The 21,126-nt window shown below is 48.3% G+C and overlaps 1 protein-coding gene across 2 annotated transcripts in view; it reads right to left on the bottom strand.

The window, feature by feature from the left end:
* LOC138285855 (transient receptor potential cation channel subfamily V member 1-like) overlaps nt 1-21,126 on the bottom strand; it is a 193,730-nt gene that overhangs the window by 62,729 nt on the left and 109,875 nt on the right. For both annotated transcript variants that reach the window (XM_069226331.1, XM_069226329.1), the window contains exon 4: nt 4,741-4,893. In XM_069226331.1, coding sequence (XP_069082432.1) covers nt 4,741-4,893 — 153 coding nt within the window. The remainder of the gene's footprint in view (nt 1-4,740; nt 4,894-21,126) is intronic.

Raw genomic sequence — 21,126 nt, 5'->3', positions numbered from 1 at the left:
GAACATTTATGCAAACGTTGTCTCTTCAGGTGCTTCCTGTAGAGCTTTTCTATGCATAATGGCATTGAAATATGTTCATGGATAAAGTTAAGCAGGCTCCAAAGAGCTGCAAAGGTCTATTTCTGCAGAGGGAGAACAGTCTAAGCCTGGTGGGGAGCAATGTTGAGGTTGCCCTGGTCCAGCTGCCAAGCAGAGGGCTGTATAGGATGTGACCAATGAAGCGGGTTAGGGGAGGCTTCACCTGGGTGCTGCCGTACTGTCACATCAGCTCAAACGCTAACACCAAACAGCTCTGGGGAAGTTGCATATAAACAAAAGATACACGAATAATGCCCCACAATGGATGCTACATTTAACATATCTGGCAGAATCGCAGTTTGGGTTTTGCGATTCGGTATTAGGAAGGGGCGTGTCAAGGGCGTCCCTTCCTAATACCGGATACAAATGGTATGTATGATTGCTTTGTGACCGCAAATGCGGTCGCAAAACAATCGCAGTTAGCACCAGTTTCAAACTGGTGCTAACCCATTCGTAAACCGGAATGGGTCCCAATGGGACCCCTTCCCATTTGTGAATGGCAGCGAAAATGTTTTTTCAGAGCAGGCATGGTACCACGGACCACTGCCTGCTCTGAAAAAATTAAAAGAAAACTTTTCATTTTTGATTTTGAAATGCATCTCATTTTCCTTTAAGAAAAACGGGCTGCATTTAAAAAAAAAAAAACGGCTTTATTTAAAAGCAATCACAGACATGGTGGTCTGCTGTCTCCAGCAGGCCACCATCCCTGTGAGGAAGGCCATTCCTAATGGGGTCGCAAATTGCGACCTACCTCATGAATATTCATGAGGTCGGTCATTTGCGACCCCACTGGGAATCACAAACAGTGTAAAATACACTGGTGTACATTCGGTATTGCGACTCGCAAATTGTGAGTCGGCGAGTCGCAATACCGGATCTTTGTACATGTGGCCCTTAAATACTACTTTATTTTTCATTTCAGCCGAGCTGAGTGACAGCGCTGGGCCGGGCCATAGCTGCTGAATGTAGCTGGCTGCTCCAGTTTAAACTGCGCATGTCACTTTGGCCAGTAGTCTGGCGATGACCAGCCTGACATGCTCAGTTTAAACCTCTCCACTCAGCTGCCTTAGACAGCTGGGTGGAGAGCAGACACAGGCTTCCAGTGCTTGATGGAGCATTAAGGCAGCCCGTTCCAACCTATCCTGGCACTTCTCTCATGCTGTTAACATTATCAGCAGCATGAGAGCAGCGTCGGGATTCGTGGAGGGGAGTTGGCTGACGCTCCAGAAGGAATCCCTCTGACTACATTCAAGAAGAAACAAGGAGCAGACGATGATGAAGCCTCAGTAAGTATTGTTTATATTCATTTTGATTATTTCAGGACGGGCACTTTAACAATCAATGTACTACTCTGTGATGAGCTAAAAGGGTTAGTAGGAATATTTTGCTCTCCCTTTCTCTGTGTAACAGGGACATTCAGAGAGGTAGAAGTTTGAATATCCTGGATGTTTGAGGGGCAAGAGTCTCGTGGCTGGATGTAGCACTACATAAATGATTTGTAACATAACACCTGGTACAGTTGGATACAGCTGGTGAACTGACTGCAGACTGCAGTACAGTGTGAGCAACTCAAAGAGCAAGGTGGTAATTTCTATTGCAAAAAGTGAATTCTGAATGCTGTGGTATTTAAGAGGGCATATGACAGGCAGTAGGACAGATACGATGTAAGCCTGGCAATACAATACATAGTTCATTGAAAATGACTTCAAATATTATTTATCCTGGAGCAGGTCATGTGTGTTCTCATTCTGATGAATTAAAAATGTTCAATCATTTCATAAATCAGAGTAGAGTATGATTTAGAGTTGTGCTAATGGAAACAATGGCACACATGCTAATAGGGGAGAGGATGTGGCGTAAAGGCCAGAGCTGCCAATGGCATTGAGAATCAGGTTTGCATCTCGGTGTCGACTCAATATCCTCTGATTCTGGGCAAATCACTTAGGGGCTCATCATGACCCCGGCAGTCGGCGTTAATGAAGGGGTAGTGCCGCCAACATGCTGACGGTACTTACAGCCACATTATAGCATTGGCGGTTTGGCTGAAGCTAACCTGCCAATGTACCACTCCGGCCACCATGGCGGTAGCAGCCGCTGGGCTGGAGATAACCATTTCCAGCCCGGCGGCCACCATTGTGCCGCCGGCGGGATTATGACCCTGCCTACCGCCATGGTTTTTGTGGTGTTCGTAACACCACAAAAACCATGGTGGTAGGTCCTATCAATGACAGGGAATTCCTTCCTTGTCACTGATAAGAAGCCCCCACCTCCCCACCTCTCCAAACAGCCCCCCTACATCCATGCCCCCCATTCACACACACACTCATTCACACACACCCAGATACACCCTCATTCGCACATACATCAATGCATGCATTCATCCATTCACACTCACATCAGCACACACTTCAAAACATGCACGCAGACACGAATTCCCATTTCCATACATACACGCACTCACACTTCCATTCATACACACACGCAATCAACACTAAACACACCCCAGCATTCATGCACACACTCGCACATACATGCACACACCCCCCCACACACACACACAACACCCCCACCCCCCGTCAGAGACCCGACTTACCTGGATCCATGGGGTCTTCCGCAAGCAGCGCCCACCAGCAGATCACCACCAGGCTGTATTATTTGTCATAATATGGCTGGTGGCGGTCTACTGGAGTGGCGCTGGTGGTGGTAGCGACACGACCTTACGGCCATCCACCTGTATGGCCACCCTTCTTGTGGCAGAAATCCGGCTGTGGTCATAATATGGCGGACGGATGGTAGCTGCGGCGAAGGTCTTTTGGCAGCCGTAGCCGCGGCGGTAGGCGGTTTTTACTGTCAATGTTATAATTAGGGCCTTAATCTCCCTGTGCCTACCAAAAAATTAATGTATCCTTCTGTAATGTACCTGGTGCTCATGTAAAGTGGTCCAATATCCATGGGTCGAGTTTGTGCTATATAAAACTGCAAAAGAAAATCGGCCAGGAGAACCTGCTAGCTGCTTGGCAACCTTTAAACTATATTATCTCTACATTTCTTTTATTCCTTGTGCGGTATACAAAGCTTGTGCAAAATTAATTTTTGCATTTTGCATTTGAGCATTTTTGCATTTATTGTAGAACTCCTGGTGCTTGTTTTTGATTTTATTTATCATTTGTTTCTCTGTTTTGCACATATTTTACTTAGCTATTGTTTTTTAAGTAGCTCTGATGAGCTTGGAAATCGGGGCTCTGGTTTTGCTTTTTTCTTCTGTCTACTGCCATTAGGATGCAGAGTGTTATCTGTTGCTCAATTTCACCAGAACCCCATGCTCATCATCCATATCAAATGGCAGTCCGTGGCCTTCTGCAAGTGGCTTCACTACTTGGGCTATAGGAGGGGAACCTGCTAGTTACTCAACAGCCCTTGAACTTTACGTCAGCCATATTTATATTGCATCTCTTATCAGAGAGCTTGGCCCAACACAACTCTACTTCTAGTATTATCTTCTTTTATTAAATTCGGAGCGCCCATTTCACTTATTTTTTTTTAAACAAATTCTTACTTGTCTGCTTTCTCTCATATTTTAGTGAGCTATTGCTTAGTTTCCAATAGATTTAATGAGCGCAGAGACAGAGGTTCTGTTTTTAATATCATTATTTGTTCCATCTGTCGCAACAAAAATTAGGAGCGAGTACTGCTGCTACTCAAACCCTTGCCCTTGTGCACATCGCCCAGGTGCGGCTTCTTAAAACAGCCAGCAGCACGGCATCTTTGAACTATCAGCAGAACAACCTCTTAGCTCCGTGGCAGTCTTTTAACTTTACATTGTCCACTTTTATTTGTTCTTTGTTCAGTTTAGAAGCCTAGCCGAGAACAACACTATTTACTGTGATAGCTCCCTGTTTTATTAGTAGTGCATTTTATATTTATTTCTAAGCTTTTTCCAATAGCTCTGATGGGTAGGAGGTCAAGCCTCTGGTACTGTTTGTTTCTTCTTTCTCTATCTCTATTAGGAAGAGGGCATTGCCCTGTTATCCAGCACACCCCTGCTTCTGGCATATTACCTATGGACTTCATGTAGTGTACCTGCACAGCAGGCATATGCAGAAGGAGTTCTTTTGTATCATCCGCACTCCGGAAGGGGTCAATATTTGAACTCTGCCCAGGTTAGAATGCAGGGGGCAGGGGGTGTGTGGACTAACTAAGCATTGTTATCTCAACGAGTGTCATAAAGTTCTGTGGTTATACGGAATAAGCAGCTTCCTTTGTCATTATCATATGAAATTTCTTTATTGATGTCATACCTACACTTTCACAGTTGCCTTATTAACTTTCTTACTTTGTCAAATTTGCTTGAAAATGCACCATTTGCCCACTATTTTTTCAGCATTCTCTCAGGGGAGAAACCCCCCTGAACACCCTCTATGACGGTCAGGCTCGCTCGCTACACTCGCACGCCACTGAGCACTCATCCTGAACTTTTATGCCCCACCACTTTAAAATGTCACCAGCGCCACTGGCCTGTTGACCACTAGGCACAACAATAGTATTACTTACTTCCCTTTTCTATGCAATATCAACCTAGATGTATTAAAAGCTTATGAACCATGGAACACAGCCCTCATGCCCCTCGTTGTATACTGTTTATTCTAAACATACAGTTCCTACCTCTGAAGTTAGGGTGCGTGTACGAAGCATTCACTAGCTCTTCCAGATTGTCTGTCTTCTCAGCAACCTCCAACAGGAGTGGTATAGTGTCATTCTTCCCATCCTTCAAGTTCAGCATGGCTTTCAGCAAGCAGGTCTTTCCAGTCAGTGGATCTGGGAGTAGAGAAAGGGGACAGAGCTGAAGTTGGTTTTACCTTGTTATGTACTAAAGTAGTGTAATGTGGCCATATTAAAAGATCGTTATTGATTGCCATCATTTTTTTTAATGATTTATCAATTTAATGATGATGTCATTTGAGATGTTATCACCGAACATGTCATGAGTGGTGTAATGTGTGAGGTGATAAGCAGAGCACCATGGCAGTACAAGTTATAGTTAGCTCATTAAACAATAATTAGTGAATTTCAGTGTTTTTTGTTATAAAACAATAGCTTATATATCATTATAAGGCCTAACCTAAACATCACTTTATCCTTAGCTTTTTTTCTGTGAATATCAACTTTTTTTAACATAGGCTAAAACCTTAGTACCTTACCTGACTATAAAATTACTCTGACCTTTGTTTTTCAGTGAATTACTGAGGTATTTTAATGTAAAGTAAAATTTTATGACCTATTTGACTGTAGTGTCACTTTAACCTTTGTTTTTTTTAGTGGACTTCCAAGATTGTTTTTAACATAAAGCATTATCTTATTACCATATCTAACTATAACATCACTTTGAATGTTTTTTCAGTGAATTTCTGTTTTTTTAATAATCATTTTCACTGAACTCCCTCACTGATCACACCTTTTGACAATCAACAGCAGATAGTTGGACACAGGGCCTTGCCAACCTCCCACCACACATGGTCTCTAGGACTCACTCACAGGTGCCAGGGGTTTTGGTTACCACTCTCCCCATTCATTATTTTTTTATTACCTAATTTCAGAACACTGGGACATGGTACCTGTGTCCTGTAATGGCAATTGCAACATTTCTGTTAATGTTTCAGTCAGCCAATCAGATAGCTAGGTCCAGTGGGCTCAGGAAGTCACGCTGTACCGAGATGGACAATGGGATAAAAAGGTAGCTAGATCAAACAGGTCACTCTATTTTTTTTAATTGTAGTACTGTAGGAGTTCAGGGGGACTCCCATGGTACCACTGCTAGTATATCACTATTGTTTGAACTTTTGAACCTCAATTTACATCATATAACAAAAAGGACACTTTATGAGTAAAGATCTAGCATTCTGCCAAAATTGGTGTAATTCTGTTCCGCTGTTTTTTCTACAGCACTTCCCAAAATTCCATTCAGAAACTGAATCGGGGAAAAAGTGCTTGAGGCACCTTTTTATCAGCCCCTGCTTGATGGATCATCTCCAAATTTTCAAAGAAGGAGCTGAGGTAGCTGAACATTTTTTGGATAGCTTTGTAAAGATTTGTCAATTGTCAAAAGGTGCCCAAGTTATTAGCAAAACAAACAAATGCTCTTACTAACAAAACGCTTACCTTACTATAACTATACAGTGGCAAATGGAGTAGAGTGGCTATGGAGTGTCTTAGACTGCAATGTATACAGGACTAATATATAACTCAAGAATACTCTGAATCATCATAAATGTATTAATATCATAGATGCAGTGTATACAGAAATGATATTTTGTATGTTTTATGGCAGTGGGCTGTTTTCAACATTTTATTCAGGACTCATATGCAGAACAAATCTATATGCTTTGTCAATTCTTGTTTTTAAGAGCAGATGCATTTTTCTGCTTCATTGGCACTTAACTTTAATAAAAGCCGATAACATAAAAACAATCATAATTTTTGTTTATTAGTAAAGAAGTACTTTATTTGCTTGTGAATCTCTTGTTACCGTAAATCTGAAATACATTTGCCAAGAAATGTGTTTTCTGTCTTCAAAGATTGCCTTTAAAATATTATGTTTTAAAATTACATTTATGTCTGATTTCTGTGACCGTCCTTGTGCAGAGTTGAAAACAAAATAGCCAACTGCTAATTACTTTTAGGAAGATTACTTTCATCTTTCAAATGCATGTTTACACTGTTTGTATTTATTCTTACTTTGAAGTTGAGTCATATTTTGTGAATGCTTAATATTGTTTTGTCAATTGCTTTAGCTCCCAGACAAATAAATGACAAATTACATCTTACCAATGTGTTCTTACATGCTCTAGGAATGTCGCGTAGGTTCTCATTATCCTAATGAGGCTACTGGCTCCGGGCGGCAGAATCACCTGGACTGCAGGGACTGAGTCTGATCCCGCTCCATGTGACACCTGTCGGCCTAATCTGGGTTTGTTCCAGCTAACTAGCAGTGCCTAATCTCCAACCAAGGGCAGGGATTATTGGGACAACCAGGCACATGATATACATGACTCCTCAGGGGAATCATGGTCACTCAGATCTCATCCGTTTCTCTCAGTTACATTAGTCTCACATATGCAAGGACAATCAGAGGCAGAGTAAAGTTTAATAAGGTTTTATTGAAGTAACTGCATCTTAGATAATAAAGCATGTATTGCAATAACTAGGACGATGAAGCACAATAAGATTAAAATTGTGTCAAAGAGAGTAAAACACAAGAATAACGCTACCATACTGTCACTAAAGTTTATAGAGATAGTTCCTTCCTAAGCTATGTTAGAGCACAGCATGTTAAGCTCTAATTCTGCCTTTCATGTTCCCCCTGGAAAGGCATCATCCGTCATACCTGAGCAAGAGGCCTGTAGTCTACATAAGCAATCAGCATACAGTCATGGTCATCTGGCTGGAATCTCCCTCGAAGGTATATGGGTCAAAGTAGTGTTTTTACAATAAAACATCTGATGTTCCAAGAAAGGATCCCCATATAAGAGTGTGTGTGTTTCTGTGAACATTGGAGGCAAAGCGTACCACTTTTGCCGGCAACCTATCTTACTGCAGCCTTGAGAAAAGCACAGAGTGAAAGAAATATCTTGTTTAAGGACGCAGTGCGGACCTAGGTGAAGAACAGCTAAATAGAAAAAAGAAAACAAGACCGCAAATATGGCTTATGTTAAAATAATAAAACAAAGCTGAATAAAATATATCTAGGTTAAAGTGCATAGTAGCAGGCCTAATTTGCTAAAATAACGTATATAAAATGATAACTAAAACAGCTACACAACAGGAACAGTGGAATTGAAGGAGAGTTTTATTTGTATTTTCTCACAGTATTGAGCAAAGCTTTTATAAAAATGTTTTTCTGCTCATAACTGGTCTGAAAGCAGTGAGTTAGGCATGATTATGAGTGCCTGATGGGGTATGTGATATTTATCACCCTGACAGTTCCTAGCGGCCCCCACGGTCAGAAACTTGGTGACTAATCTATACTCCAGCATACAGTTGGGGACCTCACCCCATGTCCCTCTAGTGTCAGACTGTAATGGGAGACAGATTGGATCCCTACCCTTCTGGATAAAGAATGGAGCTATTACTGTGGACAGCTGGAAACACTCTCTCCCAGTGGCAGGCTCCAGCTCGTTCACTTTAAATACATTCAAAGTTGATGACATCCCCTTACAACCTTTCTCACACACACTGTGCACTCTCAATGTGCTAGCTGGGCTGCACCTTGGGCAGATTTTATGCACTTTGCGTGGCAATGTCCCGCAATAGCTGAATATCGGCAGGAAGTGAGGCAGGTGCTGTTGGACATGGTGGCGGAGGTTGTGGCTTTGACTCCCAAGATCACCTTCCTGGGATACACTGGGAAGATACCACCCACAATTTGCTGTTTTGTCTAGGTGGCACTGTTGCTGGCAAAGCAACAGGTGTCCATTGTGTGGGGCAGGGGTCACAGACTTAGGGTGAGAGACTGGTTGTAAGACATGTCTTTCTGAAACTATGAGCTGGAATTGCGCGACGCGATGTTACCCTACACTCAATGCCCCAGGGACATTGGGGGCCCACTCCAAGCATACTTATTGAGTCATCAAATCAGCGATGCCACTATGGACCCACTGGATGTGGGCTGAGAGCATTGACCATTATTGGGAGATTGTGGGGCAACGCCACCACAGACAATTGTGAGGGGACTGATGGAGGGACTGGTGGCATGGATGGATGTGCCACACAGACCTGCGAGGCGGGGGTCTGAACCACATCACTTTGGTTATTGGATTGTGTGCACACCATAACCATGCAAGATTACAAAATAATGTTGGAAATGTTTAGCACTGTTCATAGCATAACGTTGAGCTGTGCTTGTTCGATTGTTCTCTTGTTCTCTGTTTTTCTCTTTTTTTTAATTCCTTTCTGTTTTACGCTTGTGTTGAGTAACAGATGAAAACAAATAAAAAGAATGTTAAAAAACATTTATATTTATCACCCTAATAAAATCTAATACCCCAGGGTCGGAATTTATGGAGAGCATTAAATCACACCTATTGAGAGTTTTGCCCTAAACAATTGGCATAACTGGTCGATTTTGTTTTGTTCCACACAAAAATGTACATGTCCCAATATTTTCTAGGCTTTCTACCCTCTGTTTGACTTTAGCAGGGTTGACCTCTTCAAAGGTACCTGAAGTATAATAGTAAAGTGGAGTTTAATAGTAAAGTGGAGTTTACCAAGTGCAGTGAACTATGCCTTACTTATACTTCTGATTACTGTGTAAACAGGAGTTTCTATAGGAAATCAGTGGTGTAACAAAGGCCCCCGCAGTGCATGGGGGTCCCTGACCCTTAGGGGCCTCCCTCAATACAGTATCTGGGCCTGAGAGCTCCTGAGTGAGTCTGGAGGGGGGCCCCCTCCATTCACTTTGCACGGGGCCCCTTCAAGTTTCATTATGCCAGTGTAGGAAATGGATAATACTGGAGCAGTGGCAAACAGTCCATTGGTTTTATGATAGAAAGCTTGATTTAATTCCCTGTGTCACATGTGTTCTTGAACAGGAGCTGATAAGGAGATTTGTAGACTTGCTTATGTGGTGGTGTTAGAAATGGGAGTCTCTTGTTGGCAGTGACTTGCGCCCTGTCCAAGTGGGACCCTTCCTTCTAGTCAGGATAAGGGAATTACACACCTAAAATAACCCTGGCTCACCCACTCGTTAGCTTGACACAAGCAGACAGGCTTATCTCAGAGGCAATGTGCAAAGCGTTTGCACATAACACACAGTAATACATTGAAACACTACAAATTGACACCACACTAGTTTTAGAAAAAATGCCAATATTAATCTATGTAAAACAAGACCAAAACCATCAAAATCCAACAGACAGTAATAAAGATACAAATTTGTAAAAATCAGCTTAAACTACAGTTCCTTGAAGTTGATAGCTCCATCTGGGGCTACCATAGCACTGAGAACAACAAATTCAACCGTGCAGGCTGACCGCAGGGTCGCGAGCCAGCTATATTGTTGGGAAGACCCGCAAATAGTACCTTGGAAATGCTGGACATCATGGACCTTGCAAGGAGATCCGACGTGGCGCTGATGCCGGCGTTGGCAGGCGTTGGTTCTGGAGGTCGGAGCAGGAGTTGTTGGGCCCTTGAAGTCACACGCGTTGCAGATCGAAATCCATGAGGGTGAAGTCTGGAGCGCTGGTGTCTGTGGCGCTGGGGGAATCAGGACGATGCGACATGCAGTTCCTAAAGGTCACGTGCAGGCAGCAGCTCGATGACAGTGCCCGGCATCATCTGTGAAACCAGGGCTGTGGTGTGAAGTGGGGGGATGCAATATGCAGTGTCTACAAGGTTGTGGTGCAGGCAGCAGCATCGTCGTTAAGCGCTGTCGTCGGTTGACCCAAAGTTGCGATGCGAAGTGGGGTGATCCCTTGTCCAGTGCCCACAGGTCGCAGTGTAAACAGCAGTATCGGTTGACAAGGCTGGAGTTGATGTCGCCGACGTTGACGGACCAGGACTATGGTGTGGGTGCATGGTGGTGCTTCATGTACTTTACAAGCGGTGTCCACAGGTAACGGTGCAGGCAGCGTCTTGGTCATGGAGCGGCTTCATCAGTGGTACCAGGGCTGTGTATCAAGCAAGGCGATGCGACGTGTGGTGCCGTCAGGTCACAGTGGAGGCAGCGGGGTCAGTGGCGGCTTCGTAGTTGTTTTTCTCATGTTGCAGTACAAAACATACAGTTCCCAGTGCTGTTGGCAGATGAACTTGAAGTCTTTGATGTTCCTGAGACTGCCAACAGGAGGCAAGCTCTACTTCAAGCTCGGTTCAGTCCAGTCCTTTCACTGCCAAAGGCAGAAGCAGCAAGCAGCAGGCCAACACAGCAAAGCACGCAGCAAAATGGAAGTCCCTCCTGACAGCTTCTCCAACTCTTTTTCTTGTCAGGTTCCTTAGTTGAAAAGAGTTCTGAAGTTCTGGGGTCAGGGCCCCACTACTTATACTAATTGCAGCCTTTGAAGAAGGCAATTTTCAAAGGCAGTCCTTTCTCCTCACAAGATCCAGTTCTTTCCTGCTCTGTCCCAGATGCTTTCTAGGAGAGGTAGACTTCTTGTGGAGGACAGGTCCAGCCCTATTCAGGTACAAGTGTCAGCTCCTCCCACCACTCTAGCCCAGGAAGACCCATTAAGATATGCCAGGCACACCTAAGCTCCTTTTGTGTGACTGTCTAGAATGTATGCAGGAGGCCCTAGCTGCCAGCTACACAGATGTGAATTCACAGAATGGTTAAGCAAGAAAATGCCTACTTTTTAAAAGTGGCATTTTCAAACTTGTAATCGAAAAAACATCTCCACTAAAGGATGTCATTTTAAATTGTGAGTTCAGAGATCACAAACTCCAACTTCCTATCATCTCCCCATTGAAATCTGCACTTGAAAGGTGTTTCAAGGCAGACCCCATGTTAACCTATGGAAGATATGGCCTTCCAATAGTGAAAAACGAAATGCACAGTATTTCACCATCAGGACATGTGAAAACACACCACTACATGTCATTCTAAATACATTGCACCCTGCCCATGGGGCTGCCTGGGACTACCTTAAGGGTAACTTATCTGCAATAAGAGGGAAGGGTTAGGCCTGGCAAGTGGGTGCACTTTCCAGGCCAACATGGCAGTTTAAAACTGCATGTACAGACACTGCAGTGGCAGGTCTCAGACACCTTTGGAAGGTTGCTTGTGTGGGTGGCACAGCCAGTGCTGCAGGCCCACTAGTAGAATGTATTTTACAGGCCCTTGGTACACATGGGTCCATATTTAAGAAAAAGTGGTGCATTAGCAATGATGTGCCACTTTTATTGTGCCCCCTTACCGACACCTAACAACACCATGGTTGCACCATATATATAATATGGTGCACCATGGTGGTTGTTAGCACAATAGCGTCAACATTTGTTACGCTATTGTGGCGCTTTGCAACACTTGCGACAAAAGTGATGATGCTAGTGCAGCAAAGTGCAAGGAGGCCCATAGGTTACTGTGGGAGAGTCATTTTAACGTCTGCGTTCAGCAGGCGTCAAAACTGACAGCAAAACTTTAGCAGTGAAATCTTTTAAATTTCATTGTGCCATTTTTGCAGGCCTCCTAGCACCAGAACGCCCCCCCTTGCATACATTATGCCTGGCGCAGGTATAATGTGGTGCAAGGGGTTACAAAGTGCAGCAATGCGTGCATTGTGCCACTTTGTAATTATGGTGCAGCAGAAAAGCGCCTCCTTAGTGTCAAAAAATTATGCTATGGTGCTGCTAAGGTGGCTCTAGGTCCTCTTAAATATGCCTCACGGTGCCCTATACTAGGGACTTACTAGTAAATCAAATATACCAATCATGGATAAACAATCATAATCATAATTTACACTTGCACTTTAGCACTGATCAGCAGAGACGAGAAACCAGCTAGAACTAAGTCTAGCATATCATAAAAACAGGAGGTCAGAAAGAAAAAAGGCAGGGGAAACATGCCAAAATATGCCAAACAGGTGGTAAGGTAACATACCTGTTAGAAATGGGGTCTTTGGTTGACAGTCAGGTTACCCCTGTTCAAGCAACGACCCCCACTCTAGTAAGGGTAAAAGAGAATCACCCTCAGCTAACCCCTGCTTACCCGCTTGGTAGCTTGGCAGAGCAGTAGGCTTAACTTCAGAGTGCTAGGTGTAAAGTATTTGTACCAACACACACAGTGCCTTAATAAAAACACTACAAAATGACACAACACCAGTTTAGAAAAATAGGTAATATTTATCTAAACAAAACAAGACCAAAATGACAAAAATCCGACATACACAAGTCAAGTTATGAATTTTTAAAGATGAAACTCAAAAATAGCGCTTACAAACACAAAATGCTTCGAAGAGGCAACAAGCCAACACCAGCGGCGCCGGACATGGAGTCGTGTAGACCCCCAAGTACAGTACCTTTGGTGAAGAGTGAAAAGAAGTCGATGCGTGAAGTCGGGGGTCGCGGCGTCTGTGCGAAACGTTGAATCCGCGCACTTCGAGCGGCGTCGGTCACGACATGGTGCGGCGACTTCCACTGACTCACAGACTACAGCGGGGCTGCAGCGGCGTTGGGCCTGCAAAGGTCGTCGCTTTCCAGCGAAGATCACGGAGTCGGTTGCAGGCGGCGTCACCGGATTCAGCAGCGGCATCGGTCCGAAGTCGTCTGAAGTCGATTTCCTTGGATTTCCACCAGCTTTCCTTCCAGGGGCCCAGGGACTGGTTAGGGCACCACTTGTCAGAGCAGGAGTCTCTCCAGAGACTCCAGGTGCTGGCAGAGAGAAGTCTTTGCTGTCCCTGAGACTTCAAACAACAGTAGGCAAGCTCTAGATCAAGCCCTTGGAGATTTCTTCTCAGGATGGAAGGCACACAAAGTCCAGTCTTTGCCCTCTTACTCTGGCAGAAGCAGCAACTGCAGGATAGCTCCACAAAGCACAGTCACAGGCAGGGCAGCACTTCTCCCCAGCTCTTCAGCTCTTCTCCAGGCAGAGGTTCCTCCTGATGTCCAGAAGTGATCTAAAGTCTGTGGTTTTGGGTGCCCTTCTTATACTCAATTTCTCCTTTGAAGTAGGATTACTTCAAAGTAAAGTCTCTTTTGAATGTGAAATCCTGCCTTGCCCAGGCCAGGCCCCAGACACTCACCAGGGGGTCGGAGACGGCATTGTGTGAGGACAGGTACAGCCCTTGCAGGTGTAAGTGACCACTCCTCCTCTCCCTCCTAGCACAGATGGCTCATCAGGAAATGCAGACTACACCCCAGCTCCCTTTTGTGTCACTGTCTAGTGTGAGGTGCAACCAGCCCAACTGTCAAACTGACCCAGGCAGGGAATCCACAAACAGGCAGAGTCACAACAATGGTATAAGCAGGAAAATGCTCACTTTCTAAAAGTGGCATTTAAAAAAACACACAATCTCAAAATCAACTTTACTAAAAGATGTGTTTTTAAATTGTGAGCTCAGAGACCCCAAACTCCACATGTCCATTCACTCCCAAAGGGAATCTACACTTTAATCAGATTTAAAGGTAGCCCCCATATAAACCTATGAGAGGGACAGGCCTTGCAACAGTGAAAAATGAATTTAGCAATATTTCACTGTCAGGACATATGAAACACATTACTATGGGGGTGATTCTAACCCTGGCGGTCGGTGATAAAGCGGCGGCCAACCCGCCAACAGGCCGGCGGTCAAAAAAATGCAATTCTGACCCTGGCGGGAACCGCCAACACAGCCCGCCGCATTAACACTCCGACCGCCACGGCGGAACAAACAAACAGCGCGGCGGTCACCGCCAACAGCCAGGCGGCAGACAATGTACCGCCCACCCTATCACGACCCACCAATCCGCCACCTTTTCCGGGGCGGGAGCCCCGCCGATAAAAACACGGCGGAAACAGACATTTTCAATGGAAAACGCTCACCTCGAGACACTCCACGCGGAATCCGGACAGCATGGAACCCGAATTGAACATCATACCTGCTCTCGTCTACCTGCTCATCTACCACGAGTACGAACTCCGGCGCAGAGGTCAACGGTGAGTACTGCACCTATGACACACGGGAGGGGGGAGGACGAAAGGTTACGGGCATACACATATGCGACCCCCCCACCCCCCCAATATGTACACACCAATGCAGAGCAGGAAGTCACAGTGACACCACACAAACACCCTTTAAAAATACAATGACACAACCAAATTTGGAATAAATATTTATGTACAAAAGAAACACCTGGAAATAATTGAGCAACCGTGAAAAATATTTACAAAAACCAAAAATATATACACATCAGTGTATCACTGAAGTAACAAGTCCTGCACATCCTACGAATCTAACATGTCCGTGGGCCAATGTTCTGCGAAACAAGGGCAAAGCCCACACACGAGACCTGAGTCCTCTGGAGAGAACACTGCAGGGGCATCTGATGTTAAAACTACAGGCACCTCAGGGGGAAGGGAAGGGGGGGCCACCACAGCCACATGAGTCCACGACGCCAGATCCACGAGGAGCCACCATGCCCACTGCACCATCCTGGGGAGTGCAAAGCCACAGTCTCTCAATGTCTCTACAGTGGGTGGGCTGCCCACTGCACCATCCTGGGGAGTGCAAAGCCACAGTCCATCCGGTGGATGACAGTCTCCACTGGTCAAGGAGGAGGCATGGTGGGCACAGTGAACCATAAACAGTGCCTGAGACGGCGGGACCCAGCGCAGCGGTGCATGACATGGCGATGTCCAGCGGAGCGGTGCCTGAGAGGAAGGGCCCAGCGGAGCGGTGCTTGAGATGAAGGGCCCAGCGGAGCGGTGCTTGACAGGAAGGGCCCAGCGGAGCGGTGCTTGAGAGGAAGGGCCCAGCGGAGCGGTGCTTTAGATGAAGGGCCCAGCGGAGCGGTGCTTGAGATGAAGGGCCCAGCGGAGCGGTGCTTGAGAGGAAGGGCCCAGCGGAGCGGTGCTTGACAGGAAGGGCCCAGCGGAGCGGTGCTTGAGATGAAGGGCCCAGCGGAGCGGTGCTTGAGAGGAAGGGCCCAGCGGAGCGGTGCTTGAGACGGCGGGGCCCTGTTCAGCGGTACCTGTCTTCACGGCGGGGCCCTGTTCAGCGGTACCTGTCTTCACGGCGGGGCCCTGTTCAGCGGTACCTGTCTTCACGGCGGGGCCCTGTTCAGCGGTACCTGTCTTCACGGCGGGGCCCTGTTCAGCGGTGCTCTTCTGCACGGCGGGGCCCTGTTCAGCGGTACCTGTCTTCACGGCGGGGCCCTGTTCAGCGGTGCTCTTCTGCACGGCGGAGCCCTGTTCAGCGGTACCTGTCTTCACGGCGGGGCCCTGTTCAGCGGTACCTGTCTTCACGGCGGGGCCCTGTTCAGCGGCGCTCTTGCAGTATGTCAAGGGAGTCAGACCTGGCCTGGACACCCTGCTCACTCGCCCTCCGACCGTGCTGTGTCAGGCCCCTTCGGGGAGTGAGTCCTGGGCCCTTTGGTGTCGACCCTTGCAGCAGGGATGGGGCTTGTGGGGCCCTCCTGCTCCGCGCTCCTGGTGGTTGTCCTCTCCGCCCTGCTGTCCTTCCGCTCCTTAGATGGGGCTCTCGGCCCCTTGCCTCCCCTGGCTGCTGTGGCCGGTGAAGTGGCCGGAGTCACCTCCTTGGGGGCAGCCGTCTCTGTCCGCTCACGGCGGCCCTTCAATTTCCGGGTCCTCTTGCCTGGGGGGGGGCAGGCTGTCCCCTTGCTGCTCACCGAAGTGTTACTGGCGCCAAAGGGTGGACTCCACATGCCATGCACCACTTGCACTGTAGAAGTTGGGCTGGTGGTGGCTGAGGTGCCCTTGGGACTTTTCCCAGTTGGAGGGGGTGAGTCGGGGGAGGGAAAGAGGTCAAAATTGGAGATGTAATATTTCTTGGGACCAAGGTAAGGGGTAGGAGTAGTGGTGAGAGAAGTGGAGGAAGAGGATGTGGTTGTATGAGAGCCAGGTGTGCTGTCCTTGGGTGCAGGTGACTGGGACGTAGGCTGTGGTGAGGTGGTTGGCTGTTGTTTGGGTGTCTGCCTGCGTTTATGTGTCTTGGAAGAGGGGGTGACAGACACAGTGGGAGAGGACACAGGGGACGTGTAAATGCCAGTGGGGGTGGTGACTGCAGGTGTGCGGACTGTAGTGGAGGGTTTGCTGGTGGTGGAAGAACTGGCTGATGTTGGGGTGCATGCAGGTGTGAGTGTAGACGTCACAGGGAGGGAGGAGGGAGACGAGGAGGACGGGGACACAGAGGTGGTAGTGACTGTTGATATGTCTGCTTCTGTGTGTTGCTTGGGTGAATGCTTGTGTTTTCTGTGGTGCTTATGTTTGGATGAGCTGGCCTTGGGTGTTGAGGTGTGTGCAGGCTGGTCTGATGGTGTGGATGGGATAGGTTGAGGTACAGGAGACAGAGAAAGGGTGGAGGCAGATAGAAGAGGGAGACTGGAGGCAGGGACAATGGCTGCCGTCAGTGCTGAGGCCAGAGCAGTGAACGCTCGTTGATGGGCAGCCTGACCCGAATGAATGCCCTCCAGGTAGGCATTGCTCCGATGCACCTCCCTTTCCACCCCCTGGATGGCATTCAGAAGGGTAGTCTGCCCAACAATGACCGTCCTCACCAGGTCAATGAGCTCCGCACTGAGGGCAGCAGGGGTAACAGAGGCAGGGGCTGAGGTGCCTGGGGCGAAGGAGATGCGCGCATTCCTGGCCGAGCGGCCACGGAGCGAAGACTGAGGGGCTGCTGGGAGGGCGGTGCTGGTGCGCTGGGTGGCGGCTGTACCTGTTGTTGCGGGGGGCACAGATGGTGCCGCCACCGCTAGGGAGCTCCCAAACGAGGACGTGTCCGTGTCGCTGGTGTCTCCACCGGCCCCCGTTGTGGTGCTCCCCTCGCCCTCCGGATCACTGGTGCCCTCGGTGTCTGTGTCAGTGCCCACCGGGGCCTGGTGACCTGCAGCTCCCTACTGCTCCGACGCCAAATCTCCTCCGCCTGATGATGCTAAAACACAAGAAGACAAAGATTTAGGGTGGGGGGAGAAATTAAACAAAGTTGAGTGCATGCCTTAGCAATACCCTTTGCGGAGAGGACAGAAACAGGTGGCTCGTGCACTAAGTCGCGAACTTGGGGTACACTACTCAGTACTTCTGACTAGGCAAACAGGTCTAGGGACAACAGACGCGCACATGTGTGATGCTGGAGCATGGGTAGCTGCACTTGGCACCCTACAGAGGTGGGGGGCGGGGGCACAGGGCCATGCCTAAGGGAGAGGACTACACTACAGAGAGCGCCCTGGCCTAATGTCACCCACAGCCCTCCTCCCCCACCCAGACGCCTCCACTGCGCATACAGATAGGAGAATGTGCAGATACTCACCCCCTCTGTGTCTGCTGTGCTGTCCTCAAGCGCCCATCCAAATTAGGGTAGGCCATCGCCAGGATCCGGGACATCAGGGGGGTCATGGTGCGACTGGCACCCCTCCTAGGTCGGGAGGCCATCCCCAGCAGTGTTTCTGCGGTCTTCCTCATTCCGCGGCGGATGTCCTCCCACCTCTTGCGGCAGTGGGTGCCCCGTCTGTTGTAGACCCCCAAGTTCCGGACTTCCTTGGCGATGGCACGCCAAATATCGATTTTCTGATGGGCGCTCACCTGTTTGACATGTACAGGGTGGGAAAGAGAAACCGTCACATATCTGCATGTTTGGAGTACATGCCCCCCCCTCCCCAACCTTGCCATGGTTCCCATTCTCTCATCTGTCGTGCGTTGCACTCCTCATTCCCTCCACACCCCACCAACTTACATCCCCCCCACTCCACACAGGCATAACCCATTCAATGTGCACTGAGTGTACTCACCTGTTGGTCTGGAGGACCGTAGAGTAGCGCATACTGGGGGAGGACCCCGTCCACGAGCTTCTCCAACTCTTCTGAACTGAAGGCGGGGGCCCTTTCACCAGTAGCAGCAGCCATTGTCACTTCCAGACCGAGTTCACAGCAGCACTTGCAGTATAGGTCCTCTCCTGTGGATGATCAGGTCTCGAATGATTGAGCAGATAGAAAATGGCGGTCACGCCCGCGGCGGTGCGTACCGCGACCGCCGGCGCACATCGTCATTGGCTCCTGAAACCCATAGGCTTCAATGTTAACCAATGCGTCTTCGCACAGCGGTCTACGACCGCCTACCGCCACGGTGTGCCCCGCCAGCGCAGTGACCTCACATCCCATTGTCCCACTTCACAGGTCAGGCATCGGCCATTTCAAGGGCCCACATGGCTTAATTTCTGATGCGTCACACAGGCCTAGGCCTTGCAATGGCACACATACAAACATATCAAACCATACATTTACCTGTACTGTGCAAGCTGTGTTGTACGTACCTGTGAGTGGATTGACTCTGTACTCCATATTCTCCTTCCTAGGCACCGTCCGCTGGGACTAGCGATGAGAAGGAGGAATCCTCGCGTGTACCGGCCGCTGGTGGACCTGTCGACAATGGAAGAACGCCATATAATACTACGATACCGACTTGACCGAGCCTCCATCCATGAACTGTGTGCCCAGCTGGAGCCAGCCCTGATGTCCCCCATCCGCCAACCCACAGGAATTCCCCCTCTAGTGCAGGTTCTGTCTGTCCTCCATTTCTTTGCAACTGGCTCATTCCAGACAACAGTGGCCATGTCATCTGGGATGTCTCAGCCTATGTTTTCCAAGATCTTATCCAGAGTGTTGTCTGCCCTGATGAAACTCATGCGGAGCTACATCATTTTCCCAGAGGAGGGTGATTTGCCTACAGTGAAAGCTGATTTCTATGCCCTTGGACACATCCCCAACATCATTGGTGCAATTGATGGGACCCATGTGGCTTTAGTCCCCCCAAATGACGATGAACAGGTGTACAGGAACAGGAAGAATTACCATTTAATGAATATCCAGGTGGTCTGTTTGGCTGACCAGTACATCTCCCATGTAAATGCCAAGTGCCCAGGGTCAGTGCATGACGCGTATGTTATGCGAAATAGCAGCATTCCCTATGTGATGGACCAGCTACAGAGACAGCGTGTGTGGCTAATAGGTGACTCTGGTTACCCCAACCTGCCGTGGCTATTGACCCCAGTGAGGAATCCCAGGACCAGGGCAGAGGAACGGTACAATGAGGCCCATGGGCGTACTAGGAGGGTGATTGAGCGAACCTTTGGGCTCCTGAAGGCCAGATTTAGGTGCCTGCATATGACAGGTGGATCCCTAATGTACTCACCAAAGAAGGTGTGCCATATCATCGTGGCGTGCTGTATGCTTCACAACCTGGCTTTGCGACGCCAGGTGCCTTTCCTGCAGGAGGATGGTCCAGATGGTGGTGTTGTAGAAGCCGTGGAGCCTGTGGAGAGTGAAGAGGAGGAAGACTCTGAGGACGACACAGACAATAGGGACAGAGTGATACAACAGTATTTCCAGTAACACACAGGTAAGAATCACCCACGCCATTTCACAATTGCTTATAGCCTCCTGCATCTGTACTTTCTGTAGTTCCCCACAGATGTTTTTCATTAATTGTTGCCTTTCCCTTCCCTTCTCAGTGCTGTCTGACTCAGTACCTGACTTCTGCTTGGTTCGCCCATGAAATACAGCGTATTGACATTGGTATGTTGTCATGACTAATTGACAGAACAGAAATTGAACAGTAATATGTAATACATTTGTTAATAATACAGCATGACTCAAAACAGATTTGTGTGCAAAATGTGATTTATTTACAGTGCTAGATATCGGTACATGTGATTCTAAGGGTGATGGGTGGGGGTGGAGGAATATCCATGGCAGAGTCCAGTTCTCAGTCTCACAGGTGCATTGTCCTTTTGCCTGTGGAAGGATGGAGCATAGGCAGTTCATGGTTGGACAGGGTGGCAATGTGGGACAGTGGGAAGACTTGAGGGGGTATGTCCTTCTGGCGGGGGTCTTGACATCCTACTCTGTCTTTTTTTTTGGTCTCAGGCTCCTCTTACGGGGTGGTTGTTCTTCAGCAGGAGGTGGGGTTCTGGGAGGCTGTCGAGGTGTTGGGACCTCCTGTCCACTAGCACCGGCGGAGGTGGTAGGCTGTTCCTGGTCCGGGCTAGTGACAGGGGCCCTGTGTGGTGCACCATGGTCCCGCAACGCGTCCTCTATCCTGTTGAGGGCCAGGACGATGGTCCCCATTGCGGTCCCGATGATTCTCAGCTCCTCCCTGAACCCCATGTAGCGTTCCTCCTGCTGTGCCTGGATCTCAGTGAACCTGGCCAGTACCGTCGCCATTGTTTCTTGGGAGTGGTGGTAGGCCCCCATGAGGGTGGTGAGGGCCTCTTGGAGAGTGGGTTCCCTGGGTCTCTCCTCCCCCCCCTGTCGCACAGCAGCCCTCCGAGCTGCCCGGTTTCCCCCGGCCTCTGTCCCCTGGACGGTGTGCCCGCTACCACTTCCCCCAGGTCCCTGTTGTTGTTGGGGTGTTGG

Source organism: Pleurodeles waltl, chromosome 3_1 (assembly GCF_031143425.1).
Source record: "Pleurodeles waltl isolate 20211129_DDA chromosome 3_1, aPleWal1.hap1.20221129, whole genome shotgun sequence".
Classification (NCBI taxonomy): Eukaryota; Metazoa; Chordata; class Amphibia; order Caudata; family Salamandridae; genus Pleurodeles; species Pleurodeles waltl.
Note: the sequence above shows the minus strand (reverse complement) of the source record. Positions and strands in the feature narration are given on the sequence as shown.